The 21,678-nt window shown below is 39.1% G+C and overlaps 1 protein-coding gene across 3 annotated transcripts in view; it reads right to left on the bottom strand.

Annotated features, from left to right (window-relative positions):
* The window catches only part of LOC126203252 (rabankyrin-5), a 621,526-nt gene that overhangs the window by 210,456 nt on the left and 389,392 nt on the right, over positions 1 to 21,678 (bottom strand). The window contains exon 22 of one of the 3 annotated variants that reach the window (XM_049937506.1): positions 9,703 to 9,801. The exons of the other annotated variants lie outside the window; for them this stretch is intronic. Within the exon in view, the coding sequence (XP_049793463.1) occupies positions 9,703 to 9,801 (99 nt within the window). The remainder of the gene's footprint in view (positions 1 to 9,702; positions 9,802 to 21,678) is intronic. 3 annotated transcript variants of the gene reach the window in all.

Here is a 21,678-nt window from a genome sequence, read left to right as displayed (position 1 = left end):
AAACATAGGCATATGATCAAAAACATTAAACAAGGAAGCAGGTAAACAGAAATTTGAGAAACGACAATTTTACTGTAATATTTCTCTTTCTCTGGGGGAAGATTCATATTAAAGAAAATTCATTTACTGATATTTGAAGTACTGCAGTTTTATTTTTCTTCTCTAGTGGACATATAGTTACAGGAGGCTCTTTTTGTTGTATCTGGAAGAACCAGCAGCATCTGCAAACTTTAACATAAACAACATTGTACTGTTTGCATTAAATGAATAAAATGTTCCACTGTACCAAAGACACAAGCCACTGAAACAGAACATGTAAAATGTTGAGTAGCAAAAATGTAAATTTTTGTTACATACTTTTCCATTTTAACTAGGACTTGTTTAGTGACTTCTTTCTCTAAGAATTGTCATTTGCCCCTCCCAACCCTCCTCTTTCCCCTTATGTATCTTTATTTCATCACCTATCTATCTGATACTCTGCTGTATATGATATATATATATATATATGAGTATATAATTATCACCACCACTAACACAACCTTCACTTTCTAATTACACCTATCTATCTGATACTCTGCTGTATATGATATATATATATATGAGTATATAATTATCACCACCACTAACACAACCTTCACTTTCTAATTACATCTTCCTTCATTCATTTCCATCTGAATTTGCGCTCTTTTCATCAATCAAATCTATTATTCTGCCTGCCATGAACATTTTGAAATTTTATATGCTACCAATTTTTATTTTGTGCCTCGTGTACCCTTCACATATTTCTTTTATCTCTGTGATACCTCTACAACTTTTGTAAAGGTGAAGCATCTGTGTTATGTGAGGTTCTTTGGAGTACTGTATCACAGTTTTGTTTGTTTATTTTATTTATTTATTTGCACTTTGCTGTATGGCATAAAGTTACTGTTTCCTTATAGATCCAGTGTGTTGAACATTGTTTGTAGCTGTAATTGGTTTGATGTGACCTATCTTCATTCTCACTAAATCCTCAAAGCACAGTATGAAGCTACTCTTCATACCAGGGCTAATGCCCCTAAATGATGTGGCTATAATCAAATTCTTCTTTAACTGCACATTGAAGTTACATTCAAATTTCTTATGAGACTTCCAGATTTACTGGTCATTATCCCATTTCATGCCACGACTGTGTATGACATATGCTGACTTCCATGGTACACCACTGCAAAGTATCTGGATGGGTTCTAACATACATTGTTATATAGTTGGCATATCATCATCTTTGACTATGATGGCAAAAGTAAGCTTTTTATTCTATTGGCAAATATAACTCACCTAAAATTGCAGTATGACCAAACTCAATTTACTATTCATAAGCTTTGAATGACATACAAAGGATTGTTCACAATATTAAACTAACTTATGTATCAGCATAATGCAACTAAAAATTAAAATATAATTTTAAAGAATATTTATTTATTTATTTTTATTTTATGAAGAAGTGGGCTGTTTATAGATTTCTCTAAATTTAAGACCGTGCCAAAGTCTTTTTCTTTGTTTATTTTAGATCCGCTTCATACATTGACTGATGACTTCCCTGTCTTTATCCTACATTATTTGGTGAGGTTTTTGTTGTCAAGTTGGAACTTGACAACCCATCTCCCTGTTTCTCATTATGCCTCATGTGTTTCCCAATCCTACTTACTATAACAAGCAAAATTTAAAAAATCCTAGTTAAAATAATGTCCCCTTTTCCATACTGGATATGTAATTTTTTAATTTAATTCTGTATAAATATCCATCTTTTCTCTGTATTTAACAATTCAAAATATTTTTGAGTTATTCCTTTTCCAGGATTTGCCAATCATTTCAGTTGTTCAGCATGAAAAATAACTAGGAAGTTGCAAATCATGATCCATGCAATACCTTCAATGTTAATGGAATGAATGATGGATCAGCATTTCCCTTCCACTAATGTCTATAGAGTCTTTAATGACACAATCCCACAACATAGATGTCTGGATCAGAACCTTAGTACGGTTGTAATCCGCCTCATGTAATTTCAATAGACAATGTCCTGTGACAGCTGACTTGTTAGACTGCTGCAATCTGATGCACCATTGGTGTTCCTGGCAATGATCTTTGACAGTAGGTGCTGTCCGCTTATACATGTCTTGCTACATTGGCAGTATATCTAATAAACTCTGGATTTCTGTAGTCCTAAGTCATCTTTGACACTACCAAGCTGTGTCCCCGTTTTATCTGGCGTGCAGCAGACCATCTTCCCTAAAAGTTTCCAGAGAATTTGTAGTATCTTTCTGAATAATGCTCCACAATTATCCTGAGATTCCTCTTCTATTCCCACCAGCTGTACAGTGAGTGTAGTAGTACGGCTCTCCAAATTTTCCTCTCCTTGTAGCTATTCTTCCAGAACACCATCCTCAGGTGTTCAAGTTCTTGGTTGAGACTTTCATTGTCTAGGAGGGCTTAAGTTCTATGTATCTATGTTTTAGCATGCCACTGCTATGCACCATGTGGTGGCAACTGTCCACACGTAAATAAAGATTGGTATGCATCTTCTTCTGTCACACACTGTGGCCCAACATACTGTCTGCTCTTCTTTGTATCAGGACATCTAGAAAGTAGAGCAGACCATCTACTTCAGCTTCCATGGTTAATTGATGTTTTGGTGTACAAAACTCAGATGTATAAGGAATTTATTCACAACTTATCTCTTTCCCATGTAGCCATTTGATGAAGGTGTCTACATACTGGAAGAAACAGGTAGTTTTCCACTGGGCTTACTCCGGGGCTTCCTCCTTGAAGCAATCCTTAGACATGTTGGTGACAACATGTGAAAGTGAACTCCTCATGGCTACTCCTTCCATTTGCTTGCACTAGCCACCATTGGGATGTAAGTACAGGGTGACAATTACTGAACTATATGAAAAAATGTAAATTAGATACAAACTACGGTGTGCACACCCTTTATTCAACATGTAAATGTCGCTACAGATATTCGGATTTAGGTTATGACATGTTTGATATGCCTGGCATCATTGGCGATGATGAGGCGCTGACAAATAGCCAAATTCTGTACGATTTGCTGAAGTGTCGGAACATTGATGATGTCAATGATCTCCTGAATCGCTGTTTTCAGTTCAACAATGATTTTGTGGTTATTACTGACACCTTGTCTTTAATACAGCCCCACAAAAAGGTGTCGCATGTGCTCAGATCTGGAGAATATGGCAGCCAATTGAGGCAGGACACTGAACACTCTTATGCTTCAATGGGGTCGAGCTCTGTCTTGCATGAACCACATCTTGTCAAAATAAGGGTCACTTTGGATAATGGGGATGAAATCATCTTCCAAAACCTTCATGTAACATTCGATAGTCACCGTGCCATCAAGGAATATCGCACCGATATTCCATACAGCGCATACTAATTCCCATCATGCCTTGCAGCCAATCATGCAATTTGACTGGCCTAATGCAAACTGTTCAGAAATTGTGATGATTTTACTTCATATGGTTCAATAATTGTCAACCTGTATAATGACATCAAGATGTGGCTCAGATAGCCCTGTGTCCTGCATCCACTGCACAACTAGCAGAAACAGAAGAGGAATCTTACAAGGGTGGTGGCCACTGAATTTATTCCTGTTTGAGGCACATTATCCAAAAAGATAGGACAAACTTCTGGAAACACCACAGTCACTGCTTGGTAATGTGAAAGACAACCTCAGGCTACAGAAATCTGGGGTCTACCAGATATACTGCCAATGTGGCAAGTTGAACAGAGCACACTGTCTTAGATCATTGTCAAGAACACCAACAGCAATCATTCTCAAGAACACCAACAGCAATTGCAGCAGCCCAACAAGTCAGTGGTCATGGGGCATTGTCTATCGGAATTACAAGGAATGGATTATGACCTTACTAGATTCTGACTCAATGTCTATCTTCTGATGTGTGTCATTAAAGAATCCATCAAGATCTGAGTAAGGGAACCACTGATCGAACATGATTGTGGCTACATCCTTAGTAAAATCTGGGATACATAATTAGTCTGATTAAGAAGATGAGGCGATACCCCACAAAAGACTGATTTCACAGGCACGATGGAACAGCAGAGGTGACACCACCATGCATACCTAGGTGCAAATATTGTGCCCATTGGACACTGACACCAGACTATTCACCCATGAACTGTTATGTCATGAAGTATGGCAGGAGAAGCTGAAGAAACATACAATGCTTATTGTAAACTCTTGCCTTCTCATAAATAAATGTGTCTTTTTCCTTCTTTGTACCTTTAATATCTTTAGTGATTTCCATACATATTTTTTTAATTAAATAATGGGAGTCTTTTCTTATGTCAGTATTTTTTTAATTTCTTGGGATGATAATTATTTGCTTTATTATTTAACTTCTTTAGTGTTTGATAGAATACTATCAAGTTTATTTCCAGTTCTATTTTGTCCATGAGGACATTTTCTATTAGTTTTCTTGTGAAAGAATGTCTAAACAACATATTTGCTGATACTTTACAGTAATTCTACTGAAGTATGAGCTCTGTCATTTCTGATACTATATCCAAAGTTTTCTACTGAAAAAATCATTTTTTCAGTTTTTGTTGTTCTTTTCTATCAGATGTCCCTATTATAATCTTTTTATAGGAGGATTACTTGTCATTTAGCACTTTTGGTGGCCCTTTGAACATGCCTTTTATCTGCTTATTAGAATGTGAGCATTGTGGCGACTACATTTTAATGTTTTCTTGGATTATCTTTTGCTTATTTTAAAAACAAAAGATGCTCTTCTGTTACAATAATGCCTACACATGAAATTACCCTCTGCTCTGATCCTCCATAGTAAAACAATTGTTCTGATTTTAGTTCTATTTGATCTTTGTTTCTTCATCACACTTCTGAGAACCCTGCTACATGCCATTTGAATTTACTTATTTCTCTTCCTACTCCACCATCTTATCTTCACATCCCTGAGATCTTCAACTGTAAGTGGTTGTTATAGTCATCATCATCTTCAGTTAATAAATTGGTTTGGTGCAGCTTTCCACGCTTTCCTGTACAAGGCTGCTTCCTGTCTGTTCAATTGCTGCAGCCTGCAGCCACCTAAACCCTCTTACAGCATTTGAACTTTGGTCTCCATCAACAATCCCCCCCCTCCCCCCCTTTTCCACTAACCACCATTACAAATTAGTCTATCCCTTCATGCTCCAGGATATGTAATATCAACTGACCCCTTCTTTTAGTCAAATTATCCCATAAATGTTTTGTTCCCCCCCCCCCCCCCCCCCAATTCTATCCAGTATCTCTTCATTAGTTCAATCAAATCTTCAAAATTCTCCAGTAACTTGTTACTTCATAAGCTGCTGTTTCCTCCCTGTTGGAACTGTTCATCATCTATATTTATCACAGATGATTACAGTAAGACTATTTGATCTGCAGTGTCCCCTTAAATTTAAAGTGATGACTGGTAAGACACACTGATTTACTGCTGCCCCGTACCAGTTGGATGATAATATGGACAATATGGCATTATGGACAAATGTACATATTTTTACGTAAAGAGACATGTAAATCATCACATGCACTGAATGAAATTATCAGTAATCCTGATTAAGAAGCTAAAGAACTGTACAAGAATGGTGATATACTTGTTTGAAATGTCAAGATATGTATACTGTTCATTCATTCATTTATTTATTCAATCAAACAATGCCCATCACAAAGCCTATATTCCTCATTTATCACATGCTATGGAATGATCTCCATCTGTGATATCATGTCACAACTGCAGTCCCACTATCAAACTTTAATGTTTACATTACACAGAAAAATTTTGTATCTTACAATGACCACCTTCAAAATTGGAATGGTAAAAATAAATCATCCATTGCCATCTTCGTTTGTAAAGTATACTAACAACAAATTATGACTAGTGCTAATCCACTCACACTGATAAATACCTATATTTACATCTACATGTCTACTCTGCAGGTAGAGGATTCATTGAACCACCTTCAGACTATTTCTTTACTGTTACACTCTCAAATACTGTATGGGAAAAATGAACACTTCAATATTTCCAGCAAAACTCTAATTTTTCTTATTTTATAATGATGGTCATTTCTCCCTACGTAGGTTGGCATCAACAAAATATTTTTGCATTTAGAGTGTTAATTTGGTGACTGAAATATTGTGAAAATATCTCACTGCAATGAAAAATGCCTTTGTTTTCATGATTACTGCCTCCACCCCACATTCATGTACGAGGGTGGTTCAGAAAGTAACCTCCGATTGGTCACAGTGCGGGTTGTGGGGGGAGTAACGACGCCATCTGTGCGTTCACGCACTCAACAGGTCAGTCGGCATCAAGCCGTGGTCGAGTGAACGTCGTACCTGCGCTAGTTTAGTTTTTGTGGCAGTTTGAAATGTGTGCTGCAATAGAAAACCCCGCCAAATGTGAAGTGCGTGCTCTCATAAGGTTTTTTACAGCCAAAGGATATTCTGCAGCAGCTATTCATCGTGAGCTTTGTGCCGTGTACGGACCAAGAGTTATGAGTGAAGGAGTTGTCCGTGAATGGGTACGTTTATTTAAAAGTGGACGAGAAAACGTTCATGATGAAGAGAGGAGTGGTAGACCATCATTGGTGACTGACGAACTCGTTCACACAGTTGATGCAAAAGTTCGTGAAAATCGACGTTTCTCAATGTCGGAGTTGTCTACTGGTTTTCCATAGATTTCTAAGACTCTCTTGTACGAGATAGTGACAGCAAGATTGGGTTACCGTAAGTTCTGTGCACGATGGGTGCCCAAAATTCTTACCGACCACCACAAAACTCAAAGAATGGCCTCTGCATTAGACTTTCTGTCACGTTATGAGGACGAAGGAGAACCATTGTTAAACAGAATCGTGACCGGTGACGAAATCTGGATTAAGTACGTGAACCCTGACACAAAAGAACAATCAAAGATGTGGGCACATTCAAATTCGCCTACCAAACCAAGAAAAGCCTCGCAAGATTTTTCTGCCAGAAAACTGATGGCAACGGTGTTTTGGGATGCCAAAGGGGTGTTGTTGGTTGAATTCATGGAACGTGGTACGACCATTAATCAAGACGTGTACTGTGAAACAATAAAAAAGTTACGACGGGCTATACAGAACAAACGCCGTGGTATGCTGACTTCCGGTATCGTTTTTTTGCACGATAACGCCCGTCCTCACTCTGCTCGCAGAACAACGGCCCTTCTTGAGTCCTTCAAGTGGGACGTTATCAACCATCCACCTTACAGCCCAGACCTGGCGCCAAGTGATTATCACCTCTTCATGCATTTGAAGAAATGGCTCGGGTCACAGCGGTTTGATGATGACGAAGAGCTCAAAGATGCGGTCACAGGCTGGCTCCAGGCACAAGCGGGTGATTTTTATGCAGAAGGAATTTCAAAGCTTGTGAAGAGATACGATAAGTGCCTCAATCGCTATGGAGACTATGTAGAAAAATAGTGCAAAGATGTAGTTGTAAGATGTATATATTAAAATATTTTTATTTAACTTGGTGTATTTTTTTAAATAAACCGGAGGTTACTTTCTGAACGGCCCTCGTATTATGCCTTTGTCACTCTTTCCCCTATTTCGCAATAAATGAGCTGCCATTCTATGACCTTTCTGAATGTCCTCCATCAATCCTATCCAGTACAGATCTCATTTAGCAGAGCAATATTCCAGAAGAGGATGAATAAGTGTACTGTAGGCACTCTCCTTGGAATGTATGTGGCATCTTTTAAGTGTTCTGCCGATAAAACCCGGTCTTTGGCTCATCTTTGCAATGTTCTCCAGCAGAATACACAAGAGTGAGTGCAGTTGAGCATAGAGTATAGGTGCCCGCAACCTGGCTGCTTAAGACAATATTGCAAAGTACATTTATTCTTGAGCCAAGTTTCTTAGATAACTTGATGCACTGTTGTTTGAATGTCAAGGACCTATCCAGAGTGATTCCTAGATATATTGGATTGTAGTTATGTGGCACTTTGATTCCATTGAAAGAGACATGTAGCTTCCTTTGGACGTCTTTACTACTTAGGCGGAATGCAGTAACCTCAGTTTTACTGAGTTAGGCTTAAGTCTCCATTTATCGAAGTTTCACCATATCACATGTCGGCACACTCTCACAGTGCATCAGGTCTTTACTTTGGAAGACTCGTGCGAGGACATCTGAATATTGGATTTTCATGGAGTGTGTGTCTCACCTATCATGAATATACAGGTTAAACAGGATGGGGAGAGAACTGTTTTCTGAGGCAGGCCATTATTTATAGTTCCCCATCAGCTTGCTTATCCCTTCAGGAACAACTCAAAGTGCCTGTCAGAAGGCATGTTGTTAACTAGACAGCTTTTGGCATAGAATGATTTCAATGAACTTCAATGCCATCCCTCCCTCCAGACAGTGTCACAAGCTGCTATATGACCCACAAAAACTGCAGCCAATTTGAGACCTCGCTGAAATCCTGCTTCTACTACAGTTGTCAACAGTAAGGCCTGGCTGCAGCAGCTCCAATGTTTCCTAAAGCCCCCTTGTCTGACAAGGGTGATTTGATCAATGACCTCTTGAATGTGATTTAGAATAAGTCTTTCTAGTAGTTTATAGATCATGATGAACAGTGATACTGATCAGCAGCGAGAAGCATCAGTTCTGTCTTTGCCTAGTTCTATGATGGCAATTATTTTAGCCTGTTTGAAAAGCTTTGGTAATTTTCCAGTTCACAGAATCTCACTGAAAAATTCAGTGAGCCATAGTTTTGTTTTACGTCTGGCAGCTTTACGAAACACTGGATATATTCCATCAAAGCCAGAAACTTCATTTACATTTAGCATATTCAAGGCTGTATCAAGTTCCTCAATGGGGATGTCACAGTAGTCTGGATGTGGTTCTACATGGGCCCTGTTAATTTAAAATTCCTTTTTCACAGTTTGTGTGTATGTCTTGTCTGTTTTAGTGTTTGAAATCTTCATTAGTTTGGCTGCAACAGAATTGGCATTTACATGTGTACATGACAAACTTAGATCCGTACCAACTTTTCTTATAAGCATGCAAGCATTCCAACTACATTGTGTTGAGTCGAGTCCTGCTGTTGTTTTAGGCCACTTTTCTCTTCTGTTCTTATTAAGGTCTCTCAAAAGGTTATCAGCTGTTGGGTCATTGTGGGATACTTAATACTTAACATGTAACTCATCACATTCTTGGGACTATCTCCTTCCGAAACACACATGGAATATATTTCCTGGTATTAACCTTAATCACACTCACAAATCATCCATAACGTTTGCACACTCTTAGGCCACTCTTTGGCCTTGGGAAGAAGACAGAAAACGGTAACACAGTCCTATTTCTTGTTACTTCTTGTTTAATTTTACTACATGTACATCTGACTAGGTGAGATGAAATATTGCTTTCCAATACAGAAACCTTTACAGAATGCAAATTGAGCTGATAACTTTTGTGTGTGTGTGTGTGTGTGTGTGTGTGTGTGTGTGTGTGTGTGTGTGTGTGTGCGCGCGCGTGCTCGCGTGTGTGCGCGCGTGCGGATGCTGCCAAAATTTTCAAATTTATTGTTTTTACAAACAAACTCTATGATATCATTAATTTACTGTGTGTTAATTAAATTTGTTCGTATCGTTGAAACTGACACTTACCAGTGATGCTTACGTATAGTCAGTCCAAATTTAATACCACACTCCAAACAAATGTCACCTTCTGCCCAAGGTGGCTCCTGGGATAAATTATCCAGCAAACTGCAAAAATAAGACTATGTTCAAATCTTTACTATTTTTCATAGAATAATATATGAACACCATAATCAGAGAATAACATGAGACTGTAATTTGAACACATTCATACTGTTCAGTGGCATGAAGAAGAAGAAGAAGAAGAAGAAGAAGAAGTAGTAGTAGTAGTAAAGGCTACACCTTGTCATTGCACCGAGCGAGGTGGCGCAGTGGTTAGACACTGGACTCTCATTCGGGAGGACGATGGTTCAATCCCGCGTCCGGCCATCCTGATTTAGGTTTTCCGTGATTTCCCTAAATCACTCCAGGCAAATGCCGGGATGGTTCCTCTGAAAGGGCACGGTGTAGTGGGACTTTGAATTTCGCCGCGCTGCACTCGTTCCCTCAGACATGAATTGTGCCGTCGCAGCGGTATGAGCGCTCGACGGCAAAGAAAATACTAAAATTGTAACTCTTTTTTGTTTTTCTATTCGTTATTTTGTTTCTCTCTTGATAGCCGAAGCTTAAGGCAGACGTGATCTGATGAAGACGTTAAAAAAACTTATTAGCTAGTCTTGATCTGATTTTAATGTGTAGACATATTGTGGAAGTTGTTAAGAAATTCGGAGGATGGAAGTAGCAAAGTAAATTAAATTGCATACAGTACCAAGATGATTTTAATTGGTATAAATTAGTGATTCCTGAACGATTGCAAGATTTTGGAGCAGACTTTTCACGCAGAAATGAAGGAGATTTTTGAAGACCTGGATGCCGCACGAAAGAAGACATGTTAACCTGGTAAAGAATGAATTCAAAGCTACGCCATTTCCCCGTCAGTTACATTTTGTTATTCTCTGCTCTTTTTCGAAAATTTTTGTAGTGGAAATTGGTTTAACTTTTGCTCAAAAACGCCACAAGGACCACCCCAACAATAGCTTTTCTGAATAACGAAGTCCGATAGCTTTTCTGTAATACAAATTCCGATTTGCTTTTCATTTTTCCCCTTTTTCACGGTCATTTACGATTTTAAAACCCCCTTTTTATTCACCATTTCTTCCCACATTTTCAACCTTTTCTTTTTCTTTTCTTCTCTCCTATTTTTCTTTTTTTTATTAACCACTACAACTGGCTCCCGTGACAGGACACAATTTTCGGATGTGTTGTTTTTGAGCAAATTTGAAACTTTAATTTGTATTTTTTCCCAACAGAGAATATCCAAAAATCCTGAACTTTAAAGGGTAACTAAAACACCAACTTTATTGTACTTAAGCAAATGATTATGCAGCAATATTGTAAAGGATTTTTGTAACTAATTCAATCTGTTTTTCTTTGCATGGCATATATTGATGCAAAACTTATTTTGAGACCTTCTGGTGATTATCCGATGGAGATGTATTAAGAAAATCCATATTTTGACGACTACAATTTACACAGAAGTGATTGACCAGCCGCTGCAGGACAGAAAATTTAATGATGAGTCACACAAATATGTTTCATTCAAGCATTCAATAGCCAACTGCAGAATCCATTTTTCCCTTTCCACACATCCTGTAATTTTCTTCTAGATTTTTCCAAAATTATCTATCTCTATTGTAGTTTGTGGTAATTATAGTATTGTTGTAGCATGTGAAGATCGTGAATTTGACCACCAAACAGTCATTTGTTACGACAAATTTTGTCCGCCCTGCTGCATCTTTCTCAACCATTGTTTGCAATAGAGCAATCATTTACATTGACGAGAAAATATTTCAACCTAAATTTGAGTCAAATCTTTATTAATCAGACTTATGTTTTTCCCTTTTTGACTTACGATTATACATCCTATTACAATGGAATGCGGTAAGGTAGAGAGAGTTTCGGCAGATGAGTTAAGTGAAGTAGATTCATTGTTCAACCAACAAGAAAGTCCGCGTTTCCCTCCATGGACCAGTTCACAGATCAATGCAATGATTTTGCGTCAAACTCGCAACATTTGTGATAATACACAGATGGCGACTTTAAATGACGAAATGTGGAATGGACGCCAGACTAGACCGTCAGCGCCATTGTTAACATCAATGTCAGAACCGAATATGAGACAAATTCAGCAATGTGACACAAATCGGACACAGGAAACTGACAAACTGGACCAACTATTAGAGTTATTTGCAGACATGAAACGAGACGTTAGTCAGAAAATTGACGCAAAACTGGACGCACTTGGTCAGGACTTTAAACAAAGGCTAGATAAAAGCGACGAAAAATTTGACATATTAAACCGTACTATGACCGAAAATTTTGAACGAACGACAAAACAGATGACAGAATTAAATAACACCACTCAAAAGCTCAGCCAGTGATTTGAGACATTGTCCAATCGAGTCACTAAACAGGAAGAAACTTTGGTTACATTCACACATGAAACAAAAAACAATATCGCCCGATGTGAGAATCAGTTAACTCAAATAGTTAATGTGCAGCAGGAAGTGAACACCCGTGTGGAAGAGTTAGCTCAGGCCCACACTTCAGCTAGCTCCACCCAAGAAAAGCTGACTGAAGAAGTGGGAAATATTACCCAACAACTCACAATGGTAGATCTTGAACGAACCCACCTCAAAGAAAAGATAGAAAAATTAAAAGACCGAGCGGACCTCGCGTCACTAAACAACGACACCAACATGGCCGAAAGAATTGTACACAAATGTAAATTGTGTGACGACTATCTGGACAAAAAACTTGAAACAATTACACAGGACATACTTTCAAAAACAAAGACACATGTTAAAGACGAGACAAAACACATAGAAGACGAAGTGACAAAATTACGAGACAATGTTGTGCCGTGTTTGGCAATTGGTGCAAACGCATTGTCAGGGAATGACAGAACAGCTAAAACCATGGCTAATGACACAGACAGAACACCTATTGTGGAATCACCTATTTCCAATCAAAATTACAATGTGCCGCTTTCTTTTCCACCAAACGAGCAATATTACGGTGCGACACCTAGAGTAGCAAGTGACACAAACTACGTCAATACAGTTATGCCAACCGGCATGGCCAATGACACGTTTGTAAGACATGGGTATTTCCAGACATTTTCCAGTGAGGACAAGCACAAAGTCCACCCTATTGTGTTTATTAGATCATTTGACGGTGTTTTTCCACGTAGTTGGTCAGAAGTCGATAAAATCAGATACGTCACCAATCTCATGAGAGGACGAGCAGCTAAGTGGGGTGCCGCTATGAAACGGCGGTGCCTTACATTTGAACAGTTCGAACAAGCCTTCTTGGACGAATTCTGGTCTGAGAATGAGCAACGGAGACTAAGGAGAGAAGTGTGCAACCCCGAGACCTATGAGCCTAAAAAAGAGACATTAAGACAATACTTTGAGAGGTACCTAGACAAGACACTGTACTGGTCCAAACCAGCCGACTTGCCAGCGATAATTGACACTTTAAGGAGCCACTTACCCTTTCCATACCGAGACAGATTAATAGGAGTACCGGAGAATGACATTAAGAGTTTTTTAAACTTCTTAGATCAAATGGACGTAGTTTACAGAGGCGATTCACGCCATTCAAATTTTACTCATATTAGTAAACAAAATCAGCACTCACCCCAAAGGAACCGTAGTGACGGTGGTTGGTGGAACCATCTGTCCGCGCCGCGACACAATACGATGCCTGCGCGCGAAACATATTCAAATGGAAACGTGTATGACAGTAGGAACAACCGCAGAAATTCGTGGAATAACGATAACAACAATAATTATCACCCATATCAAAATGGTAACTACAAGCAAAATGAAAATCACAGACAGTACAACAACAACAGCAGTAGGAGACGTGAGAATAACCGGTACAACCCGGGCTACTTTGACAGGAACATGCTATATAACAGACATAATTACCACCAAAACAGTAACAATCACCGACAGAATATGTGGAACACACAAAATTCACGCATGACAAATCATAACCGTCCACGGCATCCGCCGCCGTTCCCCAGCACAGTTATGCACTCCCCGCCTCGAAGTAGCAATAACAATTGCGGCGCGCCATCAGCTGACGCGTGGGCGCCAACCGTCCGGAATGTAAACATAGTGGAGCTGGTCAATGAACCCGGCCAAACACAGCAGACGACGGAAAACAGTCGACGACCGAGCTAAGCGCACGTAATTCGGTTGTGAGGTGTTGTAAGAGCGCAACGGCTGAGACGATTTGTTTGCTCAGGTACGACGACAGAATGACAGCAGAACAGGAATTAACAAACCTATCAGGTTGATGACCTTGTTCTTTTGCGTTCACATCCCAAGGCTACAAAATTAAAACAACTGAACAGAAAATGACAGCTATTATATACAGGTCCTTTCAGAATAGCAAGCATACCTTACCCAGGTTGTTACTCCCTAGAATACCTGTTATCTCACAAGCCAAGGGGCCTGAATCCCCACAGACCCTTTGTGCACTAAAACAACATAATATAATGATAACTAAGTTGAACATGAGCAAGTTGCTGTGAAAACGAGATCAAAAATATTTGTATTGAATACACGAACATTAAGTTATACAGCCTAAGAACACAAACATTCATTTATGGAAATTATATACTGCAGTTACACTTGAATACATAATTATGAAGAGAATGTAAACCCAGGTGAGTACACTTACTGAATGAGAAAAGATATTCATATATGAATGAGATCTACACAGGTTACATTTGTTGTTAATTGTAAATTATAAGGTGAATCAACAATTAATTAGTTATTTCAAGGCACTCTAAAGACAGGAGATAATAGATATTGAGATCAGTAATGACATAGGTATGTAGCAGAATGAATGAGGATGTAAGAATGAATGATCTGTATGAATGAGTTAATATTAAAGTTAATATAAGAAGGTAAGTTACTGTGAAGTAGTTGATGGAGACAGATTATTTGAGGAAAATATTATTGGAGTTTTATGAGAATGGAAATACCAAATAGCCCCACATATGTGATATATTAATGTTTGATGAGGAATATGTTTAATGTATAAGGATATATATATTATGATGAATATGTGAGTAAGGTATGAGCGAGAATGTTTTGGTAATATTGTGCTACATAGAGAAGTGAGTAAACAGTCTACATCTTTAAGATTACATAAGAATTTCAGTTTGAAAGAAAACATTTGTGACGAGTTAAAATACGTGAGTACAAGACGTTAAATGTGAATCTATTTTCAGTGCCCTTGAAAATGAACGAATTCAAGAAAAGCAGAGTGAACATAATGATGATTACAACTGTTGAAAGAAATGTAATAAGAATGTAACTTGGAAACACATTAGCTTTAATTTATTTCTGAAGTGTAACTTGGTAACCTTTTGTTAAGTTTTGTTAAGCCACTATGTGGAAGAAAACATTTATAGTTCGTGTTCAGACATGAGAATGATATTTTAAGGAACATAAGTTGAAATATAGTTGTTACGCAGCCCTCATGTGAATACATTTGTGTAAATGCATGCGCAAAGACTACGTGCTGCCAGAGATGCAATGGGAAACCAACGCAGGAAGCGCACAACATTAACTGCGCTGATGAACAGCTTGTTCAAACAAACTGTATGTAAATATATATTAATTGTGTAAAAAGGATCAAAACTGTAATAATTGTATTTAGTAGTTTAGAAAGTAAGTGTTGGCAAAGTTTATCCCCTATGGATGCACATGGCCTTTCCAATGAAAATATACATGTATTGACTTTTAGGTTTGCTAGCCTGCCACGCTAAATGTTTTAGCGTGACAGTCTAGGGGGCGATGTAGCGGGACTTTGAATTTTGCCACGCTGCACTCGTTCCCTCAGACATGAATTGTGCCGTCGCAGCGGTATGAGCGCTCGACGGCAGAGAAAACACTAAAATTGTAACTCTTTTTTGTTTTTCTATTCGTTATTTTGTTTGTCTATTGATAGCCGAAGCTTAAGGCAGACGTGATCTGATGAAGACGTTAAAAAAAAAAACTTATTAGCTAGACTTGATCTGATTTTAATGTGTAGACATATTGTGGAAGTTGTTAAGAAATTCGGAGGATGGAAGTAGCAAAGTAAATTAAATTGCATACAGTATCAAGATGATTTTAATTGGTATAAATTAGTGATTCCTGAACGATTGCAAGATTTTGGAGCAGACTTTTCACGCAGAAATGAAGGAGATTTTTGAAGACCTGGACGCCGCACGAAAGAAGACATGTTAACCTGGTAAAAAATGAACTCAAAGCTACGCCATTTCCCCGTCAGTTACATTTTATTATTCTCTGTTCTTTTTCAAAACTTTTTGTAGTGGAAATTGGTTTAACTTTTGCTCAAAAACGCCACAAGGGCCACCCCAACAATAGCTTTTCTGAATAACGAAGTCCGATAGCTTTTCTGTAATACAAAGTCCGATTTGCTTTTCATTTTTCCCCTTTTTCACAGTCATTTACGATTTTAAAACCCCCTTTTTATTCACCATTTCTTCCCACATTTTCAACCTTTTCTTTTTCTTTTCTTCTCTCCTATTTTTCTTTTTTTTATTAACCACTACAACGGCCGACTTCCTTCCCCATCCTTCCCTAATCCGATGAGACCGATGACCATGCTGTCTGGTCTCCTTCCGAAAAACCAACCAACCAACCTTGTCATTGCAATCATTCTTCTCTATTTTATGCCATTATGGAGGTGAATAGCAATCATACACCCTTCCTGCCAAAATAGACCATAAAGGCTCAATAATATTGAGATCTCGAGACAGTGGTGGCCAGGTGAGATGCGATTTGTGACAACAATGTTGATAAACTACAGTTGCACATATACTACTTAACACTGCCTGCTCACAACGGTGGCTCGTGCTCATAAAAACTGTCCTGCAAAATTTGAGCTGTGTGACCAGGGCTCATGTTGTCTTGGAATACAGTATCACCATTGGGGAACATATATTGTGCCTTGGGATGGACCTGATTAGCCAAAATGGTCACATGGTCCTCTGCAGTAATGTTACCTTGAACAGTAGCCATGGGACTCATGGAATACCACAATATGGCTGCCCAGATCATCACTGAACCCTCACCATGTGTCATTTTCAAAATGTAGTTGGAAACGGTGTGCAACAAACCTCATCCAACCAACTGACTTTCTTCCATTACTCCATAATACAGGTTTTATGGTTTCGGCACTTCCCTTCATGTTGGTTTGGTGCTGATGGGATTTGGGAGTGTGACAGTCAGTTGCAGTGATTTTTGCAATTGTAGTCCTCTTATTTTACATCACAATCCTTTTCAATGAGCTTCTGTCATGTTTACTCAACACACACTTCCATCTGCAGTGTGACATAGGGAATGATGTTTTTCCACTTTCCTGAAGGTGGTGTGAATCTTTGATACAGTGGCTCTTGAAAGACCAACCACTTAGGCTATCATGGTTACTCGCCATAGAAGCAACAACAGTGTGCCCATGTTCAAAGTCACTTCGCTCCAACACAGTGCACTCTCAACTACACAGAACACTGTTCTGACCACAACTGACACTTGATACGTATCGAGGATGATGCACTGGTGCTGTTTGTGGTAAAACAACACAATCTGTAGGCTTGGCTAACATCCGCATTTATGTTCAAGCATGCATTTCTTGTAAAGTTTCCATATTTTTGTCCAGCTGCTGTAGCTACAGAATTGACACTTTCTCTTGCCAAGAAGCTAAAAGGAATATTCGAATTCCTAGGCATAGATAATCAACTAATTCATTCCTGGAAGAAAGGAGCAATAGTACTGCAAGTTTTGCAGGAGAACTTCTGTGACGTCTGGAAGGTAGGAGACAAAGTATTGGTGGAAGTAAATCTGTGGGGACAGGTTGTGTGTCATACTTGGACAGCTTAGCCGATAGCACACTTGCCCGTGCAAGGCAAAGGTCCCAAGCTAGAGTCCCAATCTGGCACACAGTTTTAATCTGGCAGGAAATCTCAACAAAATTGTAGTTTTATATCCACTCAACAGGTAGGTGATTAGATGAGTTGTGCTACTCAGTACAACTAGAATGAGGGAAAGAATCTTTTATAGCTTTAACAAATACTGCTCACTGGGTGTTTCACATGATGGCAGTATCAATGGAAAACACAGGTTTGTGCCTCACTGCAACCAAAATGCATTATTTTAATAGAATTTTATGGAGCTATACAACAGAACAGTCCCAAACCAATCTGGTGTAATATTCAGTTCAATAAATCTTTTTAATACAAGGACAGCAAAAAACAAAGCAAACAGTACTCTACCAGTAACTGAGCAACAGTGCTGCATGGTGGTAGTATGACATATGACATAGTATGCATATGACATGACCTGGCACATGAGAGAAGGAGGAGGAGATTAGTGTTTAACGTCCCGTCGACAACGGGGTCATTAGAGACGGAGCGCAAGCTCGGATGAGAGAAGGATGGGGAAGGAAATCGGCCGTGCCGTTTCAAAGGAACCATCCCGGCATTTGCCTGAAGCGATTTAGGGAAATCACGGAAAACCTAAATCAGGATGGCGGGAGACGGGATTGAACCGTCGTCCTCCCGAATGCGCACATGAGAGAAGCAGGGAAGTTTAATAAGCATGGCAGAGAGAACAAAATAAACAGATAGGGCTACACAGCATTTCATAACTTCATGTACTGCACCGGATTAGATTTGGATCACTTTATCAAACTGGCACATAAAATTCAAATTAAAAAAAGAATTTTGTCTCGGAGCGGGTGACTGGTGGCCGTTCACCGCTCCCCCCACCCTTGGAACTCGCCCGCTCAACGCTCACCCCACCGTTCTCGACTCTAGCCAGAGCGTTGAGCAAAGCAATTCAGGTGTCACTCTGGTCTCTGCGGTCTTAGCTCAAGCAGTAATACAGCTCACGGCTCGACCTGCTTGACTCAGCGCCTCAGCATCGGAGTTCGTCTCTACTGCATATTGTTCTTTGTAGTAACACTGGTATGTATATTACATAATTATGTTATGTATACATCATTTGTTTTCATTTTATTTTTATTTGTTTAAACTGATCAGATTAGGTTCCTGACGACTGCTCTTACTATAGGATTTTTTTATTATGGACACTCGAATTTACGCTTTAATTACAAGCGAACGAATAAACGCATCACAAAATGTGATACGCCAATATTTTCCTTGTTTTATTCTGCTTAAGGCTATATGCAGTATTTTGGTCTTACAGTCAAATTTATATATTTTTTTCTTATTGTAGTACGGATTTTACGATTTTAGGTTACTTCGGAAGGAAACTTTCACTTTAAAAAGATATGGCTTGCGATGTATTTGTACGAGGTTAATGAAATTTTAATACATTATAGCCAAATATATTGTTAATGTAAATCTCAAGTTACAACATTTTCCAATCACCCAAAAAAACCACGATAGTGCAAAATAAATCAATAATCAAAAACTTTGTCATATCGTGGAAATTTCAATAAACAATACACAATTCTTACTCATTATCTGTGTTACTTCAAAATAGGATCAAATAAGATCAAAATACAGGTATAGTACTGGAATAAACCAAGTTTAAAGGGCAATGTGCCTTCCATTTATTTTCTATTGTGAATGAGTGGTGAGTCATGGAAAAGAGCTAGTTCATTTCAGGGAGTGAACAGTTCTGATCCGATCTCTGAAAAGAACAGTTTTGCCCATCTCTAGTCACCTGAGACATGACGAGCAGCTGTTACAGTGGCTAACTCCATCCACACATTGTAAAAAAGTAACTGCAAATTTCTGTCTAAACACCATAGAAAATGTGCCTGATGATTCTTAGAAGAGACCCCTGGTATATGAATCTGTACCAGCGAGTCACCTCCAAAGATTACAGGAAATCATAGAAAACTGATCTCAGAATGGACAGAGTGAGAGAGTGAGTGAGTGTTTTTTTTGTTTTGTTTTTCTGAGTTCATGCACACTCAATGACAAGGTTATCAACACCCTTACAAATATTAAAAGAAACAAATGTGGATAAAAATGTTGTCACACTTTGAGGAGTAAACCTACAAAATAACACTAACCTCCTCACTTGCACTGACACACAGTTAGTCCATCTTATATGCCGTAAGACAATCGAGAAAGGGTAAAAGGTGCTAAATCTGGGATTAAAGCATAAAGAAAATGACAGAGGAGCTAAAGTAACAGTGCTGGGAATTGTGATTGGCTGAGCAGTTGCAAAAAATGTGGGTGAGCTAGTCATTCTGTAATACATTAAGAACATGTTCCTGAAATTTCAGGAAAGAAGTTGGATGTATCACAAAACCTTGAAACTAACCACATTCATCTGAATGTCACTTAAAATAGTTGGCAGGTCTGTCAGTAAATCTGCCATTGCCCTGTGGTTTGCAAATAAAACGCAGTCCAGTAAAATGTGGCACACAGTGATCTGTATGCCACAAACACCGCACACTGGAGGGTCATGTAGCCGTAGCAAAAGCCATCCATCATTGGGTTGTGGCCCACAAGAAGGTGAGTTAGAACAACTTCATCCCACCTGCACGGCTGGATGAAGGAGGTGTGTCATGTTGTGGATGCAGCTTACTGTCTGCCACTTCTAGCCGTTCTTCTTCTCATTGATGCACAACTTTGTGCCTCAACAATAAGGTGACAGCAGGCAGGGGGATGGCACACTGAGCTAACTGAGGGTCATGATGTGTCACCTTGGCTGCTACATTTTCTGTTTTGTTCCCCACAATACCCATGTGCACTGGCACCCAGCAGAAACATACCACCTTCCCCAGGCTTTGTAAGTGGAGAAGAGCATCCTGGATATTCTGGGCTATTTTATTGCAGAGACTGAAGGGCACTCAGGGAGTCTTAACAGATGAGACATTTAGCAGACACAGCAATTCTCATCTGTTCCAGTGCCCTCAAGATCACAGATAATTGGCATCAAATACAGTAAAATCTGGAAGCAACTGGATCTTCAGGATCAGGGGAAAAAAAAACAACAGAACCATCAACGAAATCCCATTTAGACCCATCCATGAATACAGCAGTGGTGCCCAATTAAAATGTCAAAAAATAAAGTATTAAAAGCATAAGCAGGAGTGCAACATCTCTTGTACTGCATTAAATTTAAAATCACTCTGGGCCTCTGCAGTGATCAGGGTAGCAGTTGGTTAAAATCCCAGTTTTGATCCGTTACATGCCCCATACCAATGGACTCCACCACACACTTTGTGCAGATCCAAAACCAACTCACTGCCCACGGACAGTTGGTAAGGTGGTGTTCCACAGCTGGAGACCAACAATATGGTATGCTGGGAAAGTGAGAGCAGTAAGGAACTTAATTGCCTGATACACCGCGAGAAGTTGCCACTGAACTGGAAGTGATGGTTCACCAGCCTCAGTGTAGAGACTGGGTATGTGGCTGGTTCCATATGTGCCCATGGCCAGCCTGATCCCCTCATGATGTATAGCATCAATAATATTCAGATAAGACTGCCACTTGTGCATCTGTAGTCCAGCTGTGATTGCACAAAGGCTCTATAAAACTGTAGCGGACACACTTCGTCCCAGTACCTGTGGCTAAGACACTTCAAGAAATACAAAGAGAATGACATAAGCACATGTGCACCTCCCCCCTCTCCCTCTCCCTCTCCCTGTCACTCCTCTATAGAAGATATAAGCCAGTCTTTGTGGCCAAATCCTGAAACCTTTTGACTGTAAGTTGCAACAAAAGACTTGCTGTGACGGTATTCAAGGAAGAGCAGAAGACTGCAAAATCATCCACAAACAAGGAGCGCTACACAGAACTCTGTACGTTATGCTGTCAGCGACTTTAGCAAAAAGAGTGACACTTAAAAACATTGCTTAGGGAACACCATTGTTCTGCACAAATCTGACAGCACATCACCAACTTTATACATAAAAAGTCATCTTGACAAGTA

Source organism: Schistocerca nitens, chromosome 9 (assembly GCF_023898315.1).
Source record: "Schistocerca nitens isolate TAMUIC-IGC-003100 chromosome 9, iqSchNite1.1, whole genome shotgun sequence".
Taxonomy (NCBI): Eukaryota; Metazoa; Arthropoda; class Insecta; order Orthoptera; family Acrididae; genus Schistocerca; species Schistocerca nitens.
Note: the sequence above shows the minus strand (reverse complement) of the source record. Positions and strands in the feature narration are given on the sequence as shown.